Below are 15,240 nucleotides of genomic sequence, written 5' to 3' on the forward strand. Positions count from 1 at the left end.
CACTTGAATGAGTTTTGTGCTTGGTGGCCATACTGCCTGCATGCGACCTGTTGAATAAATCTTGCCGCAAGGCAATTATGTCAGTGTGTGCTAACATAACTGCTGGGCCATGCTGGGCAGTCGGGTGGGTATGGGATCGGTACCCCCCTTAAGTGAGAGTCCACCCTAATGGGGGGGCTGGTAGGAGCATTAGGAAAAGCCCAAAATGGGCCGCTAGAATTCAATGAAAAACACCACATCTGGAGATGCACAGGCTAATAGCAATGAGAAACATAATGTAATGAAGGGAGAGCCAGCATACATTGAAGTGAGATAGTAAACGGAGACATAGAAATATGTATATACATAATACCTATACATGTGGAAACGACAGAAAGGGATTGCTGCACAAAATGTTTTAATGAAAAATGTAATAAGAACATCCAAAATGTATAGGCCACCATCAATACATCGTAGATATATATATATATATATATATATATATATATATATATATACATATACACATCTACATGTATAGGGGATCTGTAACTGGAACCATCTGCGGTGGTGCACTGGGGTGGGGTATATCAATACAGTCTTGAGGGCAGCTACACCTTCCGGGGAAAAGAACATGTACGCTGCTTCTGTATCGAGCCTCTGACCACCAGCACAGATGGATCGAGTGTAGACTAGTAAACATCATACACATTAACAGACACATTAGCTGGGTAACCTGCACAATTATAACCTTCATAAAGGAAACAATACAGCCACTGGGCAGGTCCCGTACCCCCACTAACTGGTATGAACAGGAACTGGATAGGACAGGGGGAAGCCGGTCTGGGAAACAGTGAGTGTATTGGATGCGAGGGCCCCACCAGGCACTGCCGCACAGGGCTTGCAGAGTACTGGCCAATTCTGGCATAGGTGGCCTAGAGATTTTGTGGTATGAGATCCATCTGTGGTCCTCAGCCGTCTGTACCCAGGTCTCCCCATCCGTCATCAACAGCGTGCGAGCGAGAGGGCCATCGTCCGCAAAGGAAGACGGTATGAATTAACAGAGGAGGCAGATTAAACAAGTTATAGTATTTATATTTATGCTTATATTGGGCCTCCATGCCCTGTACTGTAACAGTCCACAGGCATGACTCTGTAAGCAGCCTGCTAGGGTATAGTAAGACACAAACCACTGGTACACAGAAAGTCAGTGTAGATCCAAAACCATATGAGTCTGAGTCTGCAGTCCTCAAAAATCTGCTGGAGGCCCCCGGTAGTGTGCATAAAGTAGTGACCATAGTGACCAGCGATCTGAGTTGCACATGAAGTAAGGCTTCAGCAGAAGTTGGGTGGGATCTAGAGGGCTCACGACAAGAGGCACAAGACCAAGTTTGTCAGATCCGCTGCAGTCTGGGCAAGGGGGGCCAAGAGCCTCCTGGGTGAGTAGTCATACCAATTGAGAATGTTGACAGCAGGCTTGTCCAGGAAACTGAACAGGTCTGGGAGTTGCTCTGGGGAGTGGAGATAAAATTCAGATCCCTGCTTCTGAATAATAAGATGGAAAGGGTGGCCCCAGCTGTAAGTGGCCTCTGCATCTCGAATCATCTCAAGAAGGGGAAGCACAGGACCCCACAAGACCTCAGTATGCCTGGAGATGTCTGGGTAAATCTGGACCAAAGCTCCGTAAAAGTCGATTGGCAGGCGCAGGATCTCCTCCTTGACAGTAAAGAAATGGCCTCTGCAGAGCACATCTCATGGCAGATCCGAGGACTCCTGACCCTGAGAGGATGAAGATGAGTAAGGCGCCCTTGGGCCTGGCACACAATGGACCCTGTCTAGCTCCAGTTCAGAGGTGGGAGGTCTGTCTAGGACCTGATTCAGAATAGCCATCACAGTGAAGCGCAGGTCTGGCCCCATGGTGGCCTCTGGAAGGCCTTGAAGCCGCAGATTGTTGCATCTACTTCGGTTCTCCCTGTCCCCTAGCCACAGTTGGACTTCTATAAGATGGTGGCAGATCACCTAGTGCTCTGTTTCCAGGGCAGTGATGCGGGTATCAGTGGACGTTTCCAGGTCTGTTACCCACTCTTCCATGGTATCCACCTGCTGGTGAAGATCATGTAATTCTCACGTGAGAGCCTTCACAATCGATGTTGCCATAGTCTGGAGGTCCTGCTTGGTAGGCAGGACTGCTACAATGTCCTAAAGGGCCCTCCCCAGGCGGCTTCATGACCCAAGCGTACACTTCATGTCAGCTTGTGAGTCCAGGTGCAGTATGGCCAGGGATAATATGGGTGAGATCGGCTGATTAGCAGGTAGTTGTGAGTTCCCAGCCACTGCAGCCCTTGCCTGTGTGGTCTGCTTACTTGTTTTTGTGGCGGTACTCGCCGGTGCCATCTTGGATTCGGCCGTGGGGGACGATATTGCATGCTGTCTCAGGAAATAATGTGTGATTTCGGGCCCCTTCAGTTCCCCAGCAGCGGGTGTTGGCGGTTGCCCGGCATGTAAGAAGAGCTCTTCTGGATCACTCAGCAGGTATTTCTTGGCCACAGCCCATGCAGAGCTCCAAAAATAGAGTCTTCACACAGCCATCTCTAAGCAATGCCCCATCTGCATGGTCTTCTTTAGGTGACTCAGCCGCCTATTTTTAACCCCCCATGTGCATGATGCATTAAAATAATACACATTTTTTATTTCAAGCTTTGCCATTCCGCAATTTGACATAATGACATAAATCACATTTAGGTGATATCTTTTAAATCGTCAGACTTTGTAAACTATAATTTGGGGTAAATATATGGGACTTTGCAAAAAATGAAAAAATTTACGCAAAATGCATTTTTTTTTTCATTTGCCATCTCTCTCACTAACAAAAAACATATGAAACAAAAATATATAAATGGAAAAATGTAACAAAATGTAAATGTTTGCTGCCCTAAAAACAAAAACATAATACAGTATGTTAGGATAGACTATAACACTTCAGGCCCCTACAGCAATTTTCTGTGATACATTAACTTATGTGTATTATTTTACATGTGAATGCGCATTGTGTTAAGGTAACAAATTTAAACCATTTAGAATAGGTGGTGTGTTTTTTTTTTCAGTGCAAGTGCATTGACACCTACTGCTGTTGTACATGCTTTGCTAAATTAATGGCACCTCACAAAGTGGCATGTATAACAGTTAAGCATAGTTATTAAGCCAGCCTGAAAGTTATAAGATGTGAGGCTGACACATCCCCAAAGAAAAAAAAAACGAAAAAAAAAAAAAACTGGCACTCTGTGACTGACTGAAGTTGTTAGTCACTTAAAAATAAATCTAATTTAAATATATTAATAACGGTAATTTATATAATTTTGTTCATATTTTGAAATGCAGTGATTGCATTTAACTTAAATTAATTGCAAAAGTTTCTATGTTGATTTCTTGTACTGTTGCTTCTCATATCATATTGAGGAAAGGCTTCACAAAGATCTTTGTATCTATTAATAAACTGTTCACAGTTCAAAGTGCACTGTCACATGTACAAGACGCTCCCCTCTCCTCTGCAATGTAAAGATTTCATGTGCTTCCTCATTCTGTTTATTATAAGTAGGTACATGGCTACCTGCCATTCTATTATCTTACACATAGAGACTGCCAATTAGCATACCATTCAGGTGAACAGGTTATCCTGTGATTATAGCCAAGCTGAGAGGTTGTAGGACCCAGAGGCAGCTTTTCTACTCTCCTCGGACTAACTGGTTTATGGAGTGACACAGGTAACTGGAGTGACGTTTGCAATCAACAGGTGTACTTTGAAAGGAGTGAGAGAAGCAATAGTCTGCCGGTGTCCACAGCACAAGAAAGACCTGTGCTACATCTTGGGATTTTGTGGTGGATTTTTATTTTTATTTTTATTTATTTTTTTTAATATGAAGGAGAAAGATAAATCAGGAGAAACCTTCACCAAAGCAGCATGCTGAACCATAAATCTGCCCACTGTCCTATCTTAGGAAGACTTTAAAGTTTCACTTTACATTTCCTTCGCATTTAAAACAATGTCTTCTATCATCACTGAGCTCTGGGAGAGGGTGATGAGGGGACGACGGAAAAAGGATGACTCCAAAAGGATCATTATGTCCAATTTACTTTTTGAAGGCGCCAACTGGAAGGGAAATCCAAACTGTATATACCAAACCAACAAAATCAAGACCACCAAGTACACCTTCCTTTCCTTCATTCCTAAGAACCTGTTTGAACAATTTCACCGTTTCGCCAACATGTACTTTGTTTTAATAGCCGCTCTAAATTTTGTACCGGTGGTCAATGCCTTTCAACCAGCCATAGCCATACTTCCAATTTGCATTATTTTGGCTATTACTGCAATTAAGGATGTATGGGAAGATTTCAGGCGATTCAAATCGGACAAGGAGATCAATAACATGCCATGCATGATATATAGCAAGTAAGTCTTTCAAAGCTTCTTATTTTTTGATGGGGTTTTGTATCGAGTTTATATTCTTTACTACTGACTACTGGTCCAATAGAAAGCTACTATTTTGGTATTATTATTATTCAGGATTTATATAGCGCCAACAGTTTGCGCAGCGCTTTACAATATGAGGGCAGACAGTACACTTACAATACAAATCAATACAGGAGGGATAAGAGGGCCCTGCTCGTTAGAGCTTACAATCTAGACACTTACCCAGGGCAGTAGCGGGATGAGATTAGGGTTAGTAGAGCTAGGTATGAAATATTATTTCCAGAAAGCGTATACCACAAGTTCAAAACTGGAAAGATTATCAATTATATTTTAAAATCTAGTGGTGCCTTTTCTTTTTTAGGCCTATAACTATAGCAGCCGATGGGACTGTACTAGGGACCAGTATTACACAATAATCAAACAAGATCATATTAGTATCAATATAGTATTTCTAAAAGTATTTGACGAGAACTTTTTAATTCTTTTTTTTGTTTTTATATTAAAAAAAGAGTATTTGGTAAACAATTACAAAAAAATTAGTGAAGTATAAATTTGAATACACAGTGTCAGATTTATTTGTAGTTTTTTGGTTGGTTTAATGCTAGTAGTGTAGTGCTGACGCTATACTTTTTATTGATCCTGATTCATATAATGGATACTGAGCAAATTGAGGTCTTCTGGTTTAACAGGTGAAGTCAAGTCTCTCAGATAATCCTAAAGCTCATTTGAACCTCAATAGTAGACTTGTTTGTCAATTTGGAAGGTGATTATGCTGACTACATGCAAATAAATTGCCCCACATAAACAGCTATTTGACTGTATTTTCCAAAATGCCTGCATATTTTCTTAATTCTAAAATATCGTTTTCAGTTGTTTTTCAGTTTTGTTTAAGCCATAGTGCTTTTCACTTCGCTGGAATCCATTTTTTTAAATAATAATAATAATAATAATACATTTTATTTATAATGCACTTTTCATCAAAAGATCTCAAAGTGCTACATAGTTACAATCTATCATAAGACAGTTATATAAGCTGCCATTGCTGACCTTCGAACTGCTTGGCTATATATGGTTTTAACTCATACACCCATGGCAAGAAGGAAACAAAGTAGTGTCAGAAAAGTTTAGAAACCTTTTATGTGTGTCTTTATTCCTCATCAGAGACTCAGAGATACACTGGAGCCAAAGCATCATCAAAGTTAGATGCCGCTTACATATTTGTATCATGACAGGCTTTCTTTAATGAAAGATTAATGTTTGTTTTTGTATAAGATGTAATGATTGATATTGCCATTTGATCGCCAGTTTTTTGTATGTGCGGAAGTACTTGTAAACTACCACATGGTGCAATGGAAAAAAATAACAAAAAACACATCTGTTGTATTGTTTGTTATTGGGCCTTGTAAGACCCCTTATCCAAGGAGGACACATTTTTCAGTCTCAAACTATTGATCATTCTGTACCCCTTGCATTAATTCAAATGGTATTACTTGGTGTTGACATTACATTTATACCAATCTATTTTTTCTGAGACCCAGCTGTTTTTCTTGATACATAAACAGCAAAGTTAGCAACTCTTAAATCAGCGACCACTCTCTTTAAGGGCTCTTTCTCATGGAGCCACTCCACCCAGCAGGGGACTCATGAGCTGTTGACGGTGCAAACCTTTGATGGCTCTATGGGCAGCCAGATGTAAACAGACTTCTGTCCATTTATATCAGGCTAAATTCAATCCATAGCATTTAGGTCTGGAAAAATGGAAAAGGATGCAGTCATTTGTCAATTGTTTTTTTTTTCCAGGAAATGGATGGACTTGGAGGTAGATGGGTGTAAACGGACGCAAGTCCAGTTATATCAGCCTGTCCATAGACCCACGTGGAACATCCAATCGGGTCCATCTAAAAAATAAAGAGCTGGACCTGTTTGGAAAGCCTGTGTGAAAGGGCCCCAAACAGTACAAATATTTTCCATAAATGTCTCAGAAACCATATGTTATTTCCCTTTCAAATCTCATGAAAGTGAGTTAACATATGGTTTCTGGGACATATCTTTGTACTGATAGGCTCAGTTCACATAAGTGTGATGCAGAAACGGTGTGAATCCACTGCATGTTCCCGCAGCGTTCCCCCAGGTTCTGGCAAAGTTAATGACACCACCAGGTCGGTTCGCATATCGCAGTGCAAACTGTCAGTTCGGACATGAATCAGATCTCATGGGTGTGAACACCCATGCGATCTGATTCTGGTGTGGACCAAAAAAAGGGTCCTGCACGACCTGTATGGCTGAATTTGCATCGCACAGACATTGCATGTGATTTGCACTGCAGTGCGGTGTGAATCACGTGCAATCTAGCGAACTAGTGGAAACCCAGCCTTAGAGCAGGTGATCACTGATAAAGAGTTTACTTTTGCAAGGGGAAGCCGTCCCCGCCGGGAGAAGACAGTGATTATCACTAGCAGCTATTGCAGCCACTAGCGATAATCACAAGAGAATCCAGCAGAATGGTTATACACAAGTTGTTTAATTTCATCTACTTGGTACATTCCCAATAATGTTCTTATCTTCCTGCTAAACTTGTCGAGATTCAACTCATGAAACTAAAAGAATGATGCAAGTTTTGGCAAGGCTTCATTTTCAGATAGTCTTGAATGTTTGAACATAGGGCCAGACTGTAGATGTGCTGGTTTTATATATATATATATATATATATATATATATATATATATATATATATATATATAGGTAGTCCTTTCTACTGATATCACAAAGTCTCATGAGTTCATTCTGCTAGTAACTGCCTTAAACTAACAAAGATGGCAAACAGAAAAAGACGTCACTCAGCGCAATTGATAGAGCCCCGTTTGGGTTGTCGGTCTGCAGATTAGGCATCTCCGGCCTAATTGTCCTTCTGGATTCATGAATGAATCATATGTTTGTGTGATGGAATTCTTTTATCATGATGTAGATCTGTGTCTGCATTCTCACGGCTTATTATCATTTGATAATACTTTAATACTTGAGTATATCACTTAGCTCATAGCTAGCATTATACATTTACACCTGGATTTTGTAAACATTTGCGACGTGCTAACACGGTATTAACAACCTGCTAATGTTTTGCAAATGATGGCAGCAACAGTGTGCTGAATGTACTCACAAGAGCTCACCTAGTTATGGTGTTCATATTCTTACTTAAAAAATGTATGTGGCAAAGCAATTCCATTTTCCATTTTCTGGATAAACTGTAGGAACACTATGTATTGTATGTATGTGATTTGTAAGGCGCATCTTAAAATGTTACAAAGGACACCGAAATAAAGACAATAAAAAGCAAGTAATATTTAACATGCAATTAGTTATATTACTTTAGGACAAGCTGAACAAAAAAAAGAAAGTCAAATGCAGATTTCGCACTTCAGCTGTTAAAATAGCATAAAATGTCATGCTATCAGGGGTGACAAAGATAATGGCTTTGAATAAATTAGCTCTTTTGCTGTGTCTAACAACTTGTTGCTAGATGACACATAACTCAAACAGATGAACTTGAACACAATTCATTGCAGTGTATGCAGTAACTAAACAGTCTTGTTTGACATAGCATTATACACCTACAAATATCCTAAGTATTTCAGGCCAATACATTGCACTCCAAAAGCAAAACACCCCAATTTTCTGCTAATTTATTAGAGCAGACCACAGCCTAGTGTGTCAGATTTGAGGCAAAAATTCCAGCATGAAGTCCACTAAGCTAGGTATAATCATAAATAAATATACAGTATGGAGGACCTCTTGTACAAAGCAATTACACATACAGAATTTGCATTGTCAATAGCAGTTATTCATACTAAAGTTCTTGTTTTGTTCTAGTGTTACAGTTTAAGGCCTAAATAGTTCTGCATGTTGTTGGCAACACAGACTTGACCCTGATAAATAACCCCTATTCAACAAAAAACAAATGCAGATCCATCGTCAATCATGTCATCCTCCTGTCACAAAGCACCCCACCCACGTTGAGGGCATGTGGCCTGGTACAGTTCAAGAGGGGGGGGGGCGCTCGCTCATCCCCTCCCCTTCCTGACCTGCTGAGCTGCATGCTCAGATAAGGGGATAATATGAATTTTGGTGGGGTCCCACGCCATAAAAAAAATAAAAAATTGGCACGGGTTTCCCCGTCAAATCAATACCAGATATGGATGGGGGGGGGGTAGCGTTTTTTTTTTTTTTTTTTTGCCAGCAAATCTTTTTTTTTTTTTTGCATGCTGTTGTCAGCAAGGCATCTCGCTTACAGCTGATGTCTTATTGGCTGTTAAGGACTTGGCGGCTTCCCGCCCCCCTCCTTAGCAACCAGCTATTTACAGTGTTTTTAAAGAGGAAAAAAAACGCAAATCACAAAATGCATGAAAACTGCATTCAAAAACACATCAAAAAGCAGGATTACAAATGCAAAATGCATGTGGAAACTGCATCAACCGCATAGTTGTGAACCTAGACTAAAATCATATGCTGTCATTATCCTTGTATCTGCTTCCTGTTTTGTCTGTGGGTATTGGGGTGACTTGTGCTATCGGAGCCCTGGAGCCATGTCCACTATGCCAATATCTTTCCAGGCCCTCTATCGCTTGCCACAGTTTTTTGTAATAGGCATTACTGGGGTTGTAGAGGTTGTTATAAGCCCTCACCAGGTGGATGAAGGTCTCCATATTCTGCATTGACACTCCCGAATCCTCCATTTTGTTTACAGGTTAAGAAACCTGTGACTAATCGCTCAGGTGTGAATGGGGACATGGCTTAAAGTGTATGTATAGCCAAAGGTTTTTTCTTTTTTTAGCTTTCAACAGAGTAAAGAAGGGTAAGAATGTCAATCGGGTTTTTATTGTTTGTTTCCCCACTGGGGAGATTCACCCTCTTTATTTGTCCTAGTGGCTGCTTTCACTGAGACTTAATCTGATGGTAAATCCAACGTTTTTGTGTTGTATCTGCTTACTGATCACATTCACTATTAGAGTGGTTGTAGAGATAGAGTTGCAGTTCCCTGTTTCCTTGGGTCTAGCCATAGCTGACCCAGCTATGATCATTATCCCTACACAAGTACATATTTGGCTCTACCAATATTATAAATAGAAACAGAAAGAGCCTACTTGGTCCAAATGGATTATGAACAAATAAACAACTACAATAAGTTTGTTATCCCTGTAGTCATTTTGTGGTTTGTTAGCACGTGTATTTTGTAAGAGGAATAGTAAATGATCCGGTCAAATAGATCATTAGACTTTAATTGCTCATTTGTCAGCTTTCCAATTCTTTTGAAATAATGTCATCCAGGTTCCTTCATTGTTAAATGAATTTGTCACTAGAATTAGAGTTGACTCAATGCCATTTGGTGATGTATACCTTTACTATTTAAAGATTGTATGGCTGCACTGTAAGGAGTATGTAGGAAGAATACTTTATATATAGATCTGTGGTCTGGCCCTGTTGAGTGCTGAGGTTCATGCCCCAGATAAGTGAGTGGTGGGTTAGTCCAGAGGTCAAGTGATCACACTTAATCTTGATTGCTCCAATAACGTCCAGCTCAGACAGATAGGGGGAAAGAGTAGTTCCACAGGAAAAGATATCTGCTACCATCATCCCACTATGTACTATGTGAAACCTAGATACCAAATTTGTGGTTGCTTTGGTTCTTTAGTTATAGTTATATGTTTTTGTTGCTGTTATGCATATGGCTATGTGCACCAATTGACCCAATAGCCCTGTTTTATACCTTTTTATAATGAAAAATTCCAATAAAAGAATTTTCAAATATATATATATATATATATATATATATATATATATATATATATATATATATATATATATATATATATATATATATATATATATATATTTATTTATTTATTTATATTTTTCCTCTTTTTAGCATGAAATAAATTCTATTTGTATTTTTATTGCACAGAAGTGAGCTATTTTAAAACTGCTGGTGTAATCTGAGATTTTGGATCTCTTGACTGGAATGGCTTATTCACTGTATGCCTTCCTACTGATTTATAAATGTGTGCATGGCAGTCATATCAAAAGCAGGTTAGGTGAAACACTGGCAAAAAATCATTAAAATCAGGTGAAGTGAAAAAAACACTACCTGCATCCCAGCAGGACAAAGGGAACAGAGGACACAGGGCAGGATGAAGCAGACATCAATAAAAAGCTCAAAAAAGCTTCCCCGACCACCAACTAAAAATAGTTTTCGTTGCTGTCTAGAAGGATCCTCATTAAAGAGATTTCCCTTCACTTTCTCTCCCTAGTACCTTATTATGTGGACAGGTGTTTAGAAGACAAAGACATACGAGATTCTAACCTTTCTCCAATGTGTTAAAAAATAGATTTGATTTTATGGGGAACATGTGTTTAGCCCATACATGTTATCTAGTATTTTGTTATCCAGTTTCATGAAAAATGTAAGTGTTGTGAAATTATACAAAATGGATCCTGATCTGTTATCTTATAGAGACCCTGTCACTTTGTCTTTCCCTCCCAACCCACTGTTTTCTGTCCAGTGATCCCTTGCTGCCCCTTTTCAAACACCCAATGGTTCCAGTTGAGGGAGCCTGTGACCTCCATCCATGTGACAATGACAGGTCTATCTGCCAGCTGCTAAATCTGAGCACTGTCACATGACAATAGAAGTGATGTCCTTTAAACTCCAATGCCTGGAATGAAAGAAGAAGAGGCAGGGAATTTGGTGGAGAGATGAATTTCAAGGGATTGGGAAGGGGGGTGACTTTGATAGATACCGAATGGCCAAAGTGATAGTATCTCGTCAAGTTTAGATTCACCTACATATGTTTTTGGCCATTCACCTACATATGTTTATAGACTAAAGCTAAGCTATATAGTTTGCTCGAAATACATGTTTTCATAAGCTAATCAATAAATGTGTCCACAAGTTCTGATCATCTGGTAGTGTATGGGTTAATGCACAAACAATAATGAGAAAATAAAAGCAAAGATGTCTATCTCTATATCTTCCGGCCTGCTTTTATATGAGTAGAAAATGATTGAAAATAATGAATGTTCAGAAAGAGAAGACAGAATGCTTGTTCCTTTCTGTACTCTGTATACACAATCCTTTTACTCTTCTGACATCTGCTGTCATCCTCTCCTGCTGTTTCGGTACTTTATATATTAATAGTTTATATATGGCATGAGTATCCTTTCCCTTTGCCTATTATATTTTCAACTCTGAAAAGTAGGTTCTATGTACTTTTATCCTATTTACAGATGCCTTTTAAATCTGTGTGTTGCTGGCCTTGCAATGGAGCTGTGAAGTATTACAGATGATTTTTGAACCATATAAACATCAATGGATTTCTGTGTTTACACACACGTTTCCGTGTTCTGTCCCTCCTGCTTGCTATCGCTCGTGGCCGGCGGTCATCGCGACCGTCGGCCACGAGCATTGACACCCCCGCTGTGCAGCATGCGTGCCTGCTATCCTGATCCCACGAGCTGATGTATAGCTACAACGGTTCGTGGGATCGCGCTGGCATGCCGCCGTATATTGACGGCAGCTGGTCGGCAAGCGGTTAACCAACATTTTGTATTATTATTTTTTACATTTACAATATATGACTGTCCATGTAGCAATCATTTAGATGCAACAACAGTCTTTTGATTGCATGTCAGGTGCTTTTATTGTCTATAATATTAGGCTGCAGCACTTGCAAATACTGTATACCTAGAATGTGGTCACCCTTATCTTGTGTACAGTAATGTTTGCCATAAACAATTCATTTCTATAGCCAATGCACTTCACAGCTCTGATATATATATGACAAATAGCCCGTTAACTGTGAAACTATTTTGGAAAAATAAACAGGAAATTTGATAAGAACTTACTGGTAACCTTTTTACTTTCCCACGTATCAAGCTGCAAGACTTTGTATGACTTGAGGCAAACTGGTTATTATGCTTTTCACAGAAAGCAGCCAATTTTCCACATTTTTCTCAGTACAGCTTTTAATATAGTGAGTGACATGACTGGTGGGAATTACCACTAATACTCCTGCCATTATATGAAATTACAGGTGCTTTGAGTTCTGCCATTTGGCGTTTCGAAATTGACTATGTTCCTGGATGCCAGAAGACTCATTGCATTCACATTTCACATTTCTGCATAGAGATAGCTTCTGCTTTTGTATATTTGTCAGTGAAAGGATATAGAGCTTGATACAGTAACATTGCTGTAAAATATTTCTATCTGTCAATTTTTTTTCAACTTTTTAGATTTTTTTTGTGTGATTATTTTGAAGGTATGTGTTTCTGTGCATTCTGGTGGGGGTTAAGCAGAAAGATGCGGGACCGTGATGCAGAATATGGATGAGGCCCCTTTTATTCCCAGAAACAATAAGGGTGCTGTTGGTCTGATGTTTAACCATTTATGCCCCAGACCATTTTGCAGGCCAAAGACCAGAGCATTTTTTGCGATTTGGCACTGTCGCATTAACTGACAATTGCGCGGTCGTGCGATATGGTTTGCAAACAAAATTGACGTCCTTTTGTTCCCACAAATAGAGCTTTCTTTTGGTGGTATTTGATCACCCCTGCGGTTTTTATTTTTTGCAACAATTTTAATAAATATCTTCCAAAAATACATAAAAAAACTATTTTTTTCCTCAGTTTAGGCCGTGTTCTTCTACATATTTTTCGTAAAAAAAAAATCGCAATAAGTGTTTATTGATTGGTTTGCGCAAATGTTTTATGGCATTTTTATTAATAATTTTTTTTTTTACTAGTAATGGTGGTGATCAGTGATTTTTATCGTGATTGCGACGACATGGCGGACACATCGAACATTTTTAACACATTTTTGGGACCATTGTCATATATACAGCAATCAGTGCTATACAAATGCCCGGGGCCACGATCAAACTCATGGAGGTCCGACTGGCACGCACACGATGGCGCGGCGGCAAATTTAAAGGGATGTACCTCTACGCCCATTTGCCTGTCTGTGCCATTCTGCTGACGTACATCGCATGCGCCGGTTGGCAAGTGGTTAATAAGGTAGAGTCGGGACTGGATTTACTGTAATGTACTATAGAGGTTTCTTCCCTGTAGTTATTAGTAATATCCCTGTACTGTGTATGGTTATCCCATAATCAGTTGGTTTCCAGTCAAGAAGCTAAACACGCAGTTGAAATGTACATAAAAGCGTCTGTACCCCCCAAAGTTTTCTTTCTGTCTATCCAGTTCTGCCAGACAGCGGAGCCAGATTGGTGACCTGACTTTTCTTTGCTGCAAGCAAGTAATTTGGTTCACGTCTATTACTCCATCCTTTGAATGGACAGTGAAGTAGCAATAGCTGATTGATAAGTTTTCCTTCTGTTGCCACATTCCTTTACAGCATATTTGCATATACTGTACACACCTAACTGGCACCTAGTGATGTTTCTATTTCCTCAGTCTGTGTTCAGCTGTAAACCTGATTACAAGAGGCCAATGCCAAGTCAAAGCCAGTTCAAGTTGCAATAAATAAAATACATTTTATTTATAAATCACTGCATTAATAATGTTTTTATCCTCCTGGAGTTTAGGTTTAATATGCATTGTGCAATTCTGTAATCCCAGGTTGGACCTGCAAAACAAAAACTTTAGTTTGATCTATAAGTAAAAGTAACAATAAAACGGACAGTCACCCTTAATATAACCATCTGATGTATATGAGGGTTTGGCTCGTACACACGCTTAGATTTTCAGACGACCCAAATGTCCGATTTTTGTGGCATGCTAGTCTCATGTTGAAAGTGAAGAGGTTACTAACAATACGAAAATCTTCATACGACAGAATACAACGTCAGAAGTGACGTAACGTGTTGAATAGTTTTGTATGTATTCTTTCATTTCTGAGCATGCGTAGTCTTGCTCTTACGATATTTTTCGTACGGAAACCATACTAATGAAACAAAAATCGGATTTTGAGTTCACATCCGACAAAAATGTTATAGTTTGCACATTCAGCTTTTGTCTGACGAAAAAGTGAAATCGGCTGTCGAAAGCACTGTATTAATGATCCACAAATCGGAATCAAATTTTCCCATCTGATTTTCGTATAGTGTGCCTTAAAGCAGAGCTCCGTCTAATTTTTTTTTTTTTTTAAGAGTCAGCAGCTAAAATTACTGCAGCTGTGGACTTTTATAATATGGACACGCACCTGTCCAGGGTGCTTGTGATGTCAGCACCTGAAGCCGATCTGTCCCTCACCTCCATCTATGTTAAGAGAATCAGGAAGTCAAGCCTTGCGGCTTCACAGCCTGGTTCCCTACTGCGCATGCATGAGTCACGCTGCGTGATGCCACTGGTCCCTGCTGTCCTCTGGGACCTGTGTGTCTCACAGAAGACAGCAGGGGGAGGGGGTGGTGGAGGGGCCAGACATGACATAGATATCTGTGGATACTGTGGCTATCTATCCCCAGAATTGGGAGCAAATACCTGGATTAAAGAGGTATCTGCTCCCCCCCTCCCCCTGGAAAGGTGACAAATGTGACACCAAAGAGGGGGAGGATTCTGAAAAGTGGAAGTTCCATTTTTGGGTGGAACTCTGCTTTAAGGCTTCATCTTTGCAGTAGTATTTCTTAAGGAGTCACAGCATGTGTATAAGATGTTTTATTGATCCCTATGTGAAACATGCATTGAGTATGATTACCATTCAATGCCTCCAGACCATATTCTATAATCTATAGTCCTGTAGTATAAATGTAACCACTTTCATGCCTATAATGCCATAACAAGATGTT

The 15,240-nt window shown here is 39.8% G+C and overlaps 1 protein-coding gene across 2 annotated transcripts in view; it reads left to right on the plus strand.

Moving 5' to 3' along the window:
• Positions 1-15,240, plus strand: part of ATP10B (ATPase phospholipid transporting 10B (putative)) — a 673,184-nt gene that overhangs the window by 542,025 nt on the left and 115,919 nt on the right. Inside the window, exon 1 of one of the 2 annotated variants that reach the window (XM_077474115.1) lies at positions 3,606-4,426. The exons of the other annotated variant lie outside the window; for it this stretch is intronic. Within the exon in view, the coding sequence (XP_077330241.1) occupies positions 4,020-4,426 (407 nt within the window). The 5' untranslated portion in view covers positions 3,606-4,019. Of the gene's footprint in view, positions 1-3,605; positions 4,427-15,240 lie in introns of those variants that run through there. 2 annotated transcript variants of the gene reach the window in all.

The sequence above is a fragment of the Lithobates pipiens genome, unplaced genomic scaffold (assembly GCF_037356315.1).
Source record: "Lithobates pipiens isolate NorthernLeopardFrog02 unplaced genomic scaffold, aLitPip1_a1.2 Scaffold_8, whole genome shotgun sequence".
In the NCBI taxonomy this organism is placed as follows: domain Eukaryota; kingdom Metazoa; phylum Chordata; class Amphibia; order Anura; family Ranidae; genus Lithobates; species Lithobates pipiens.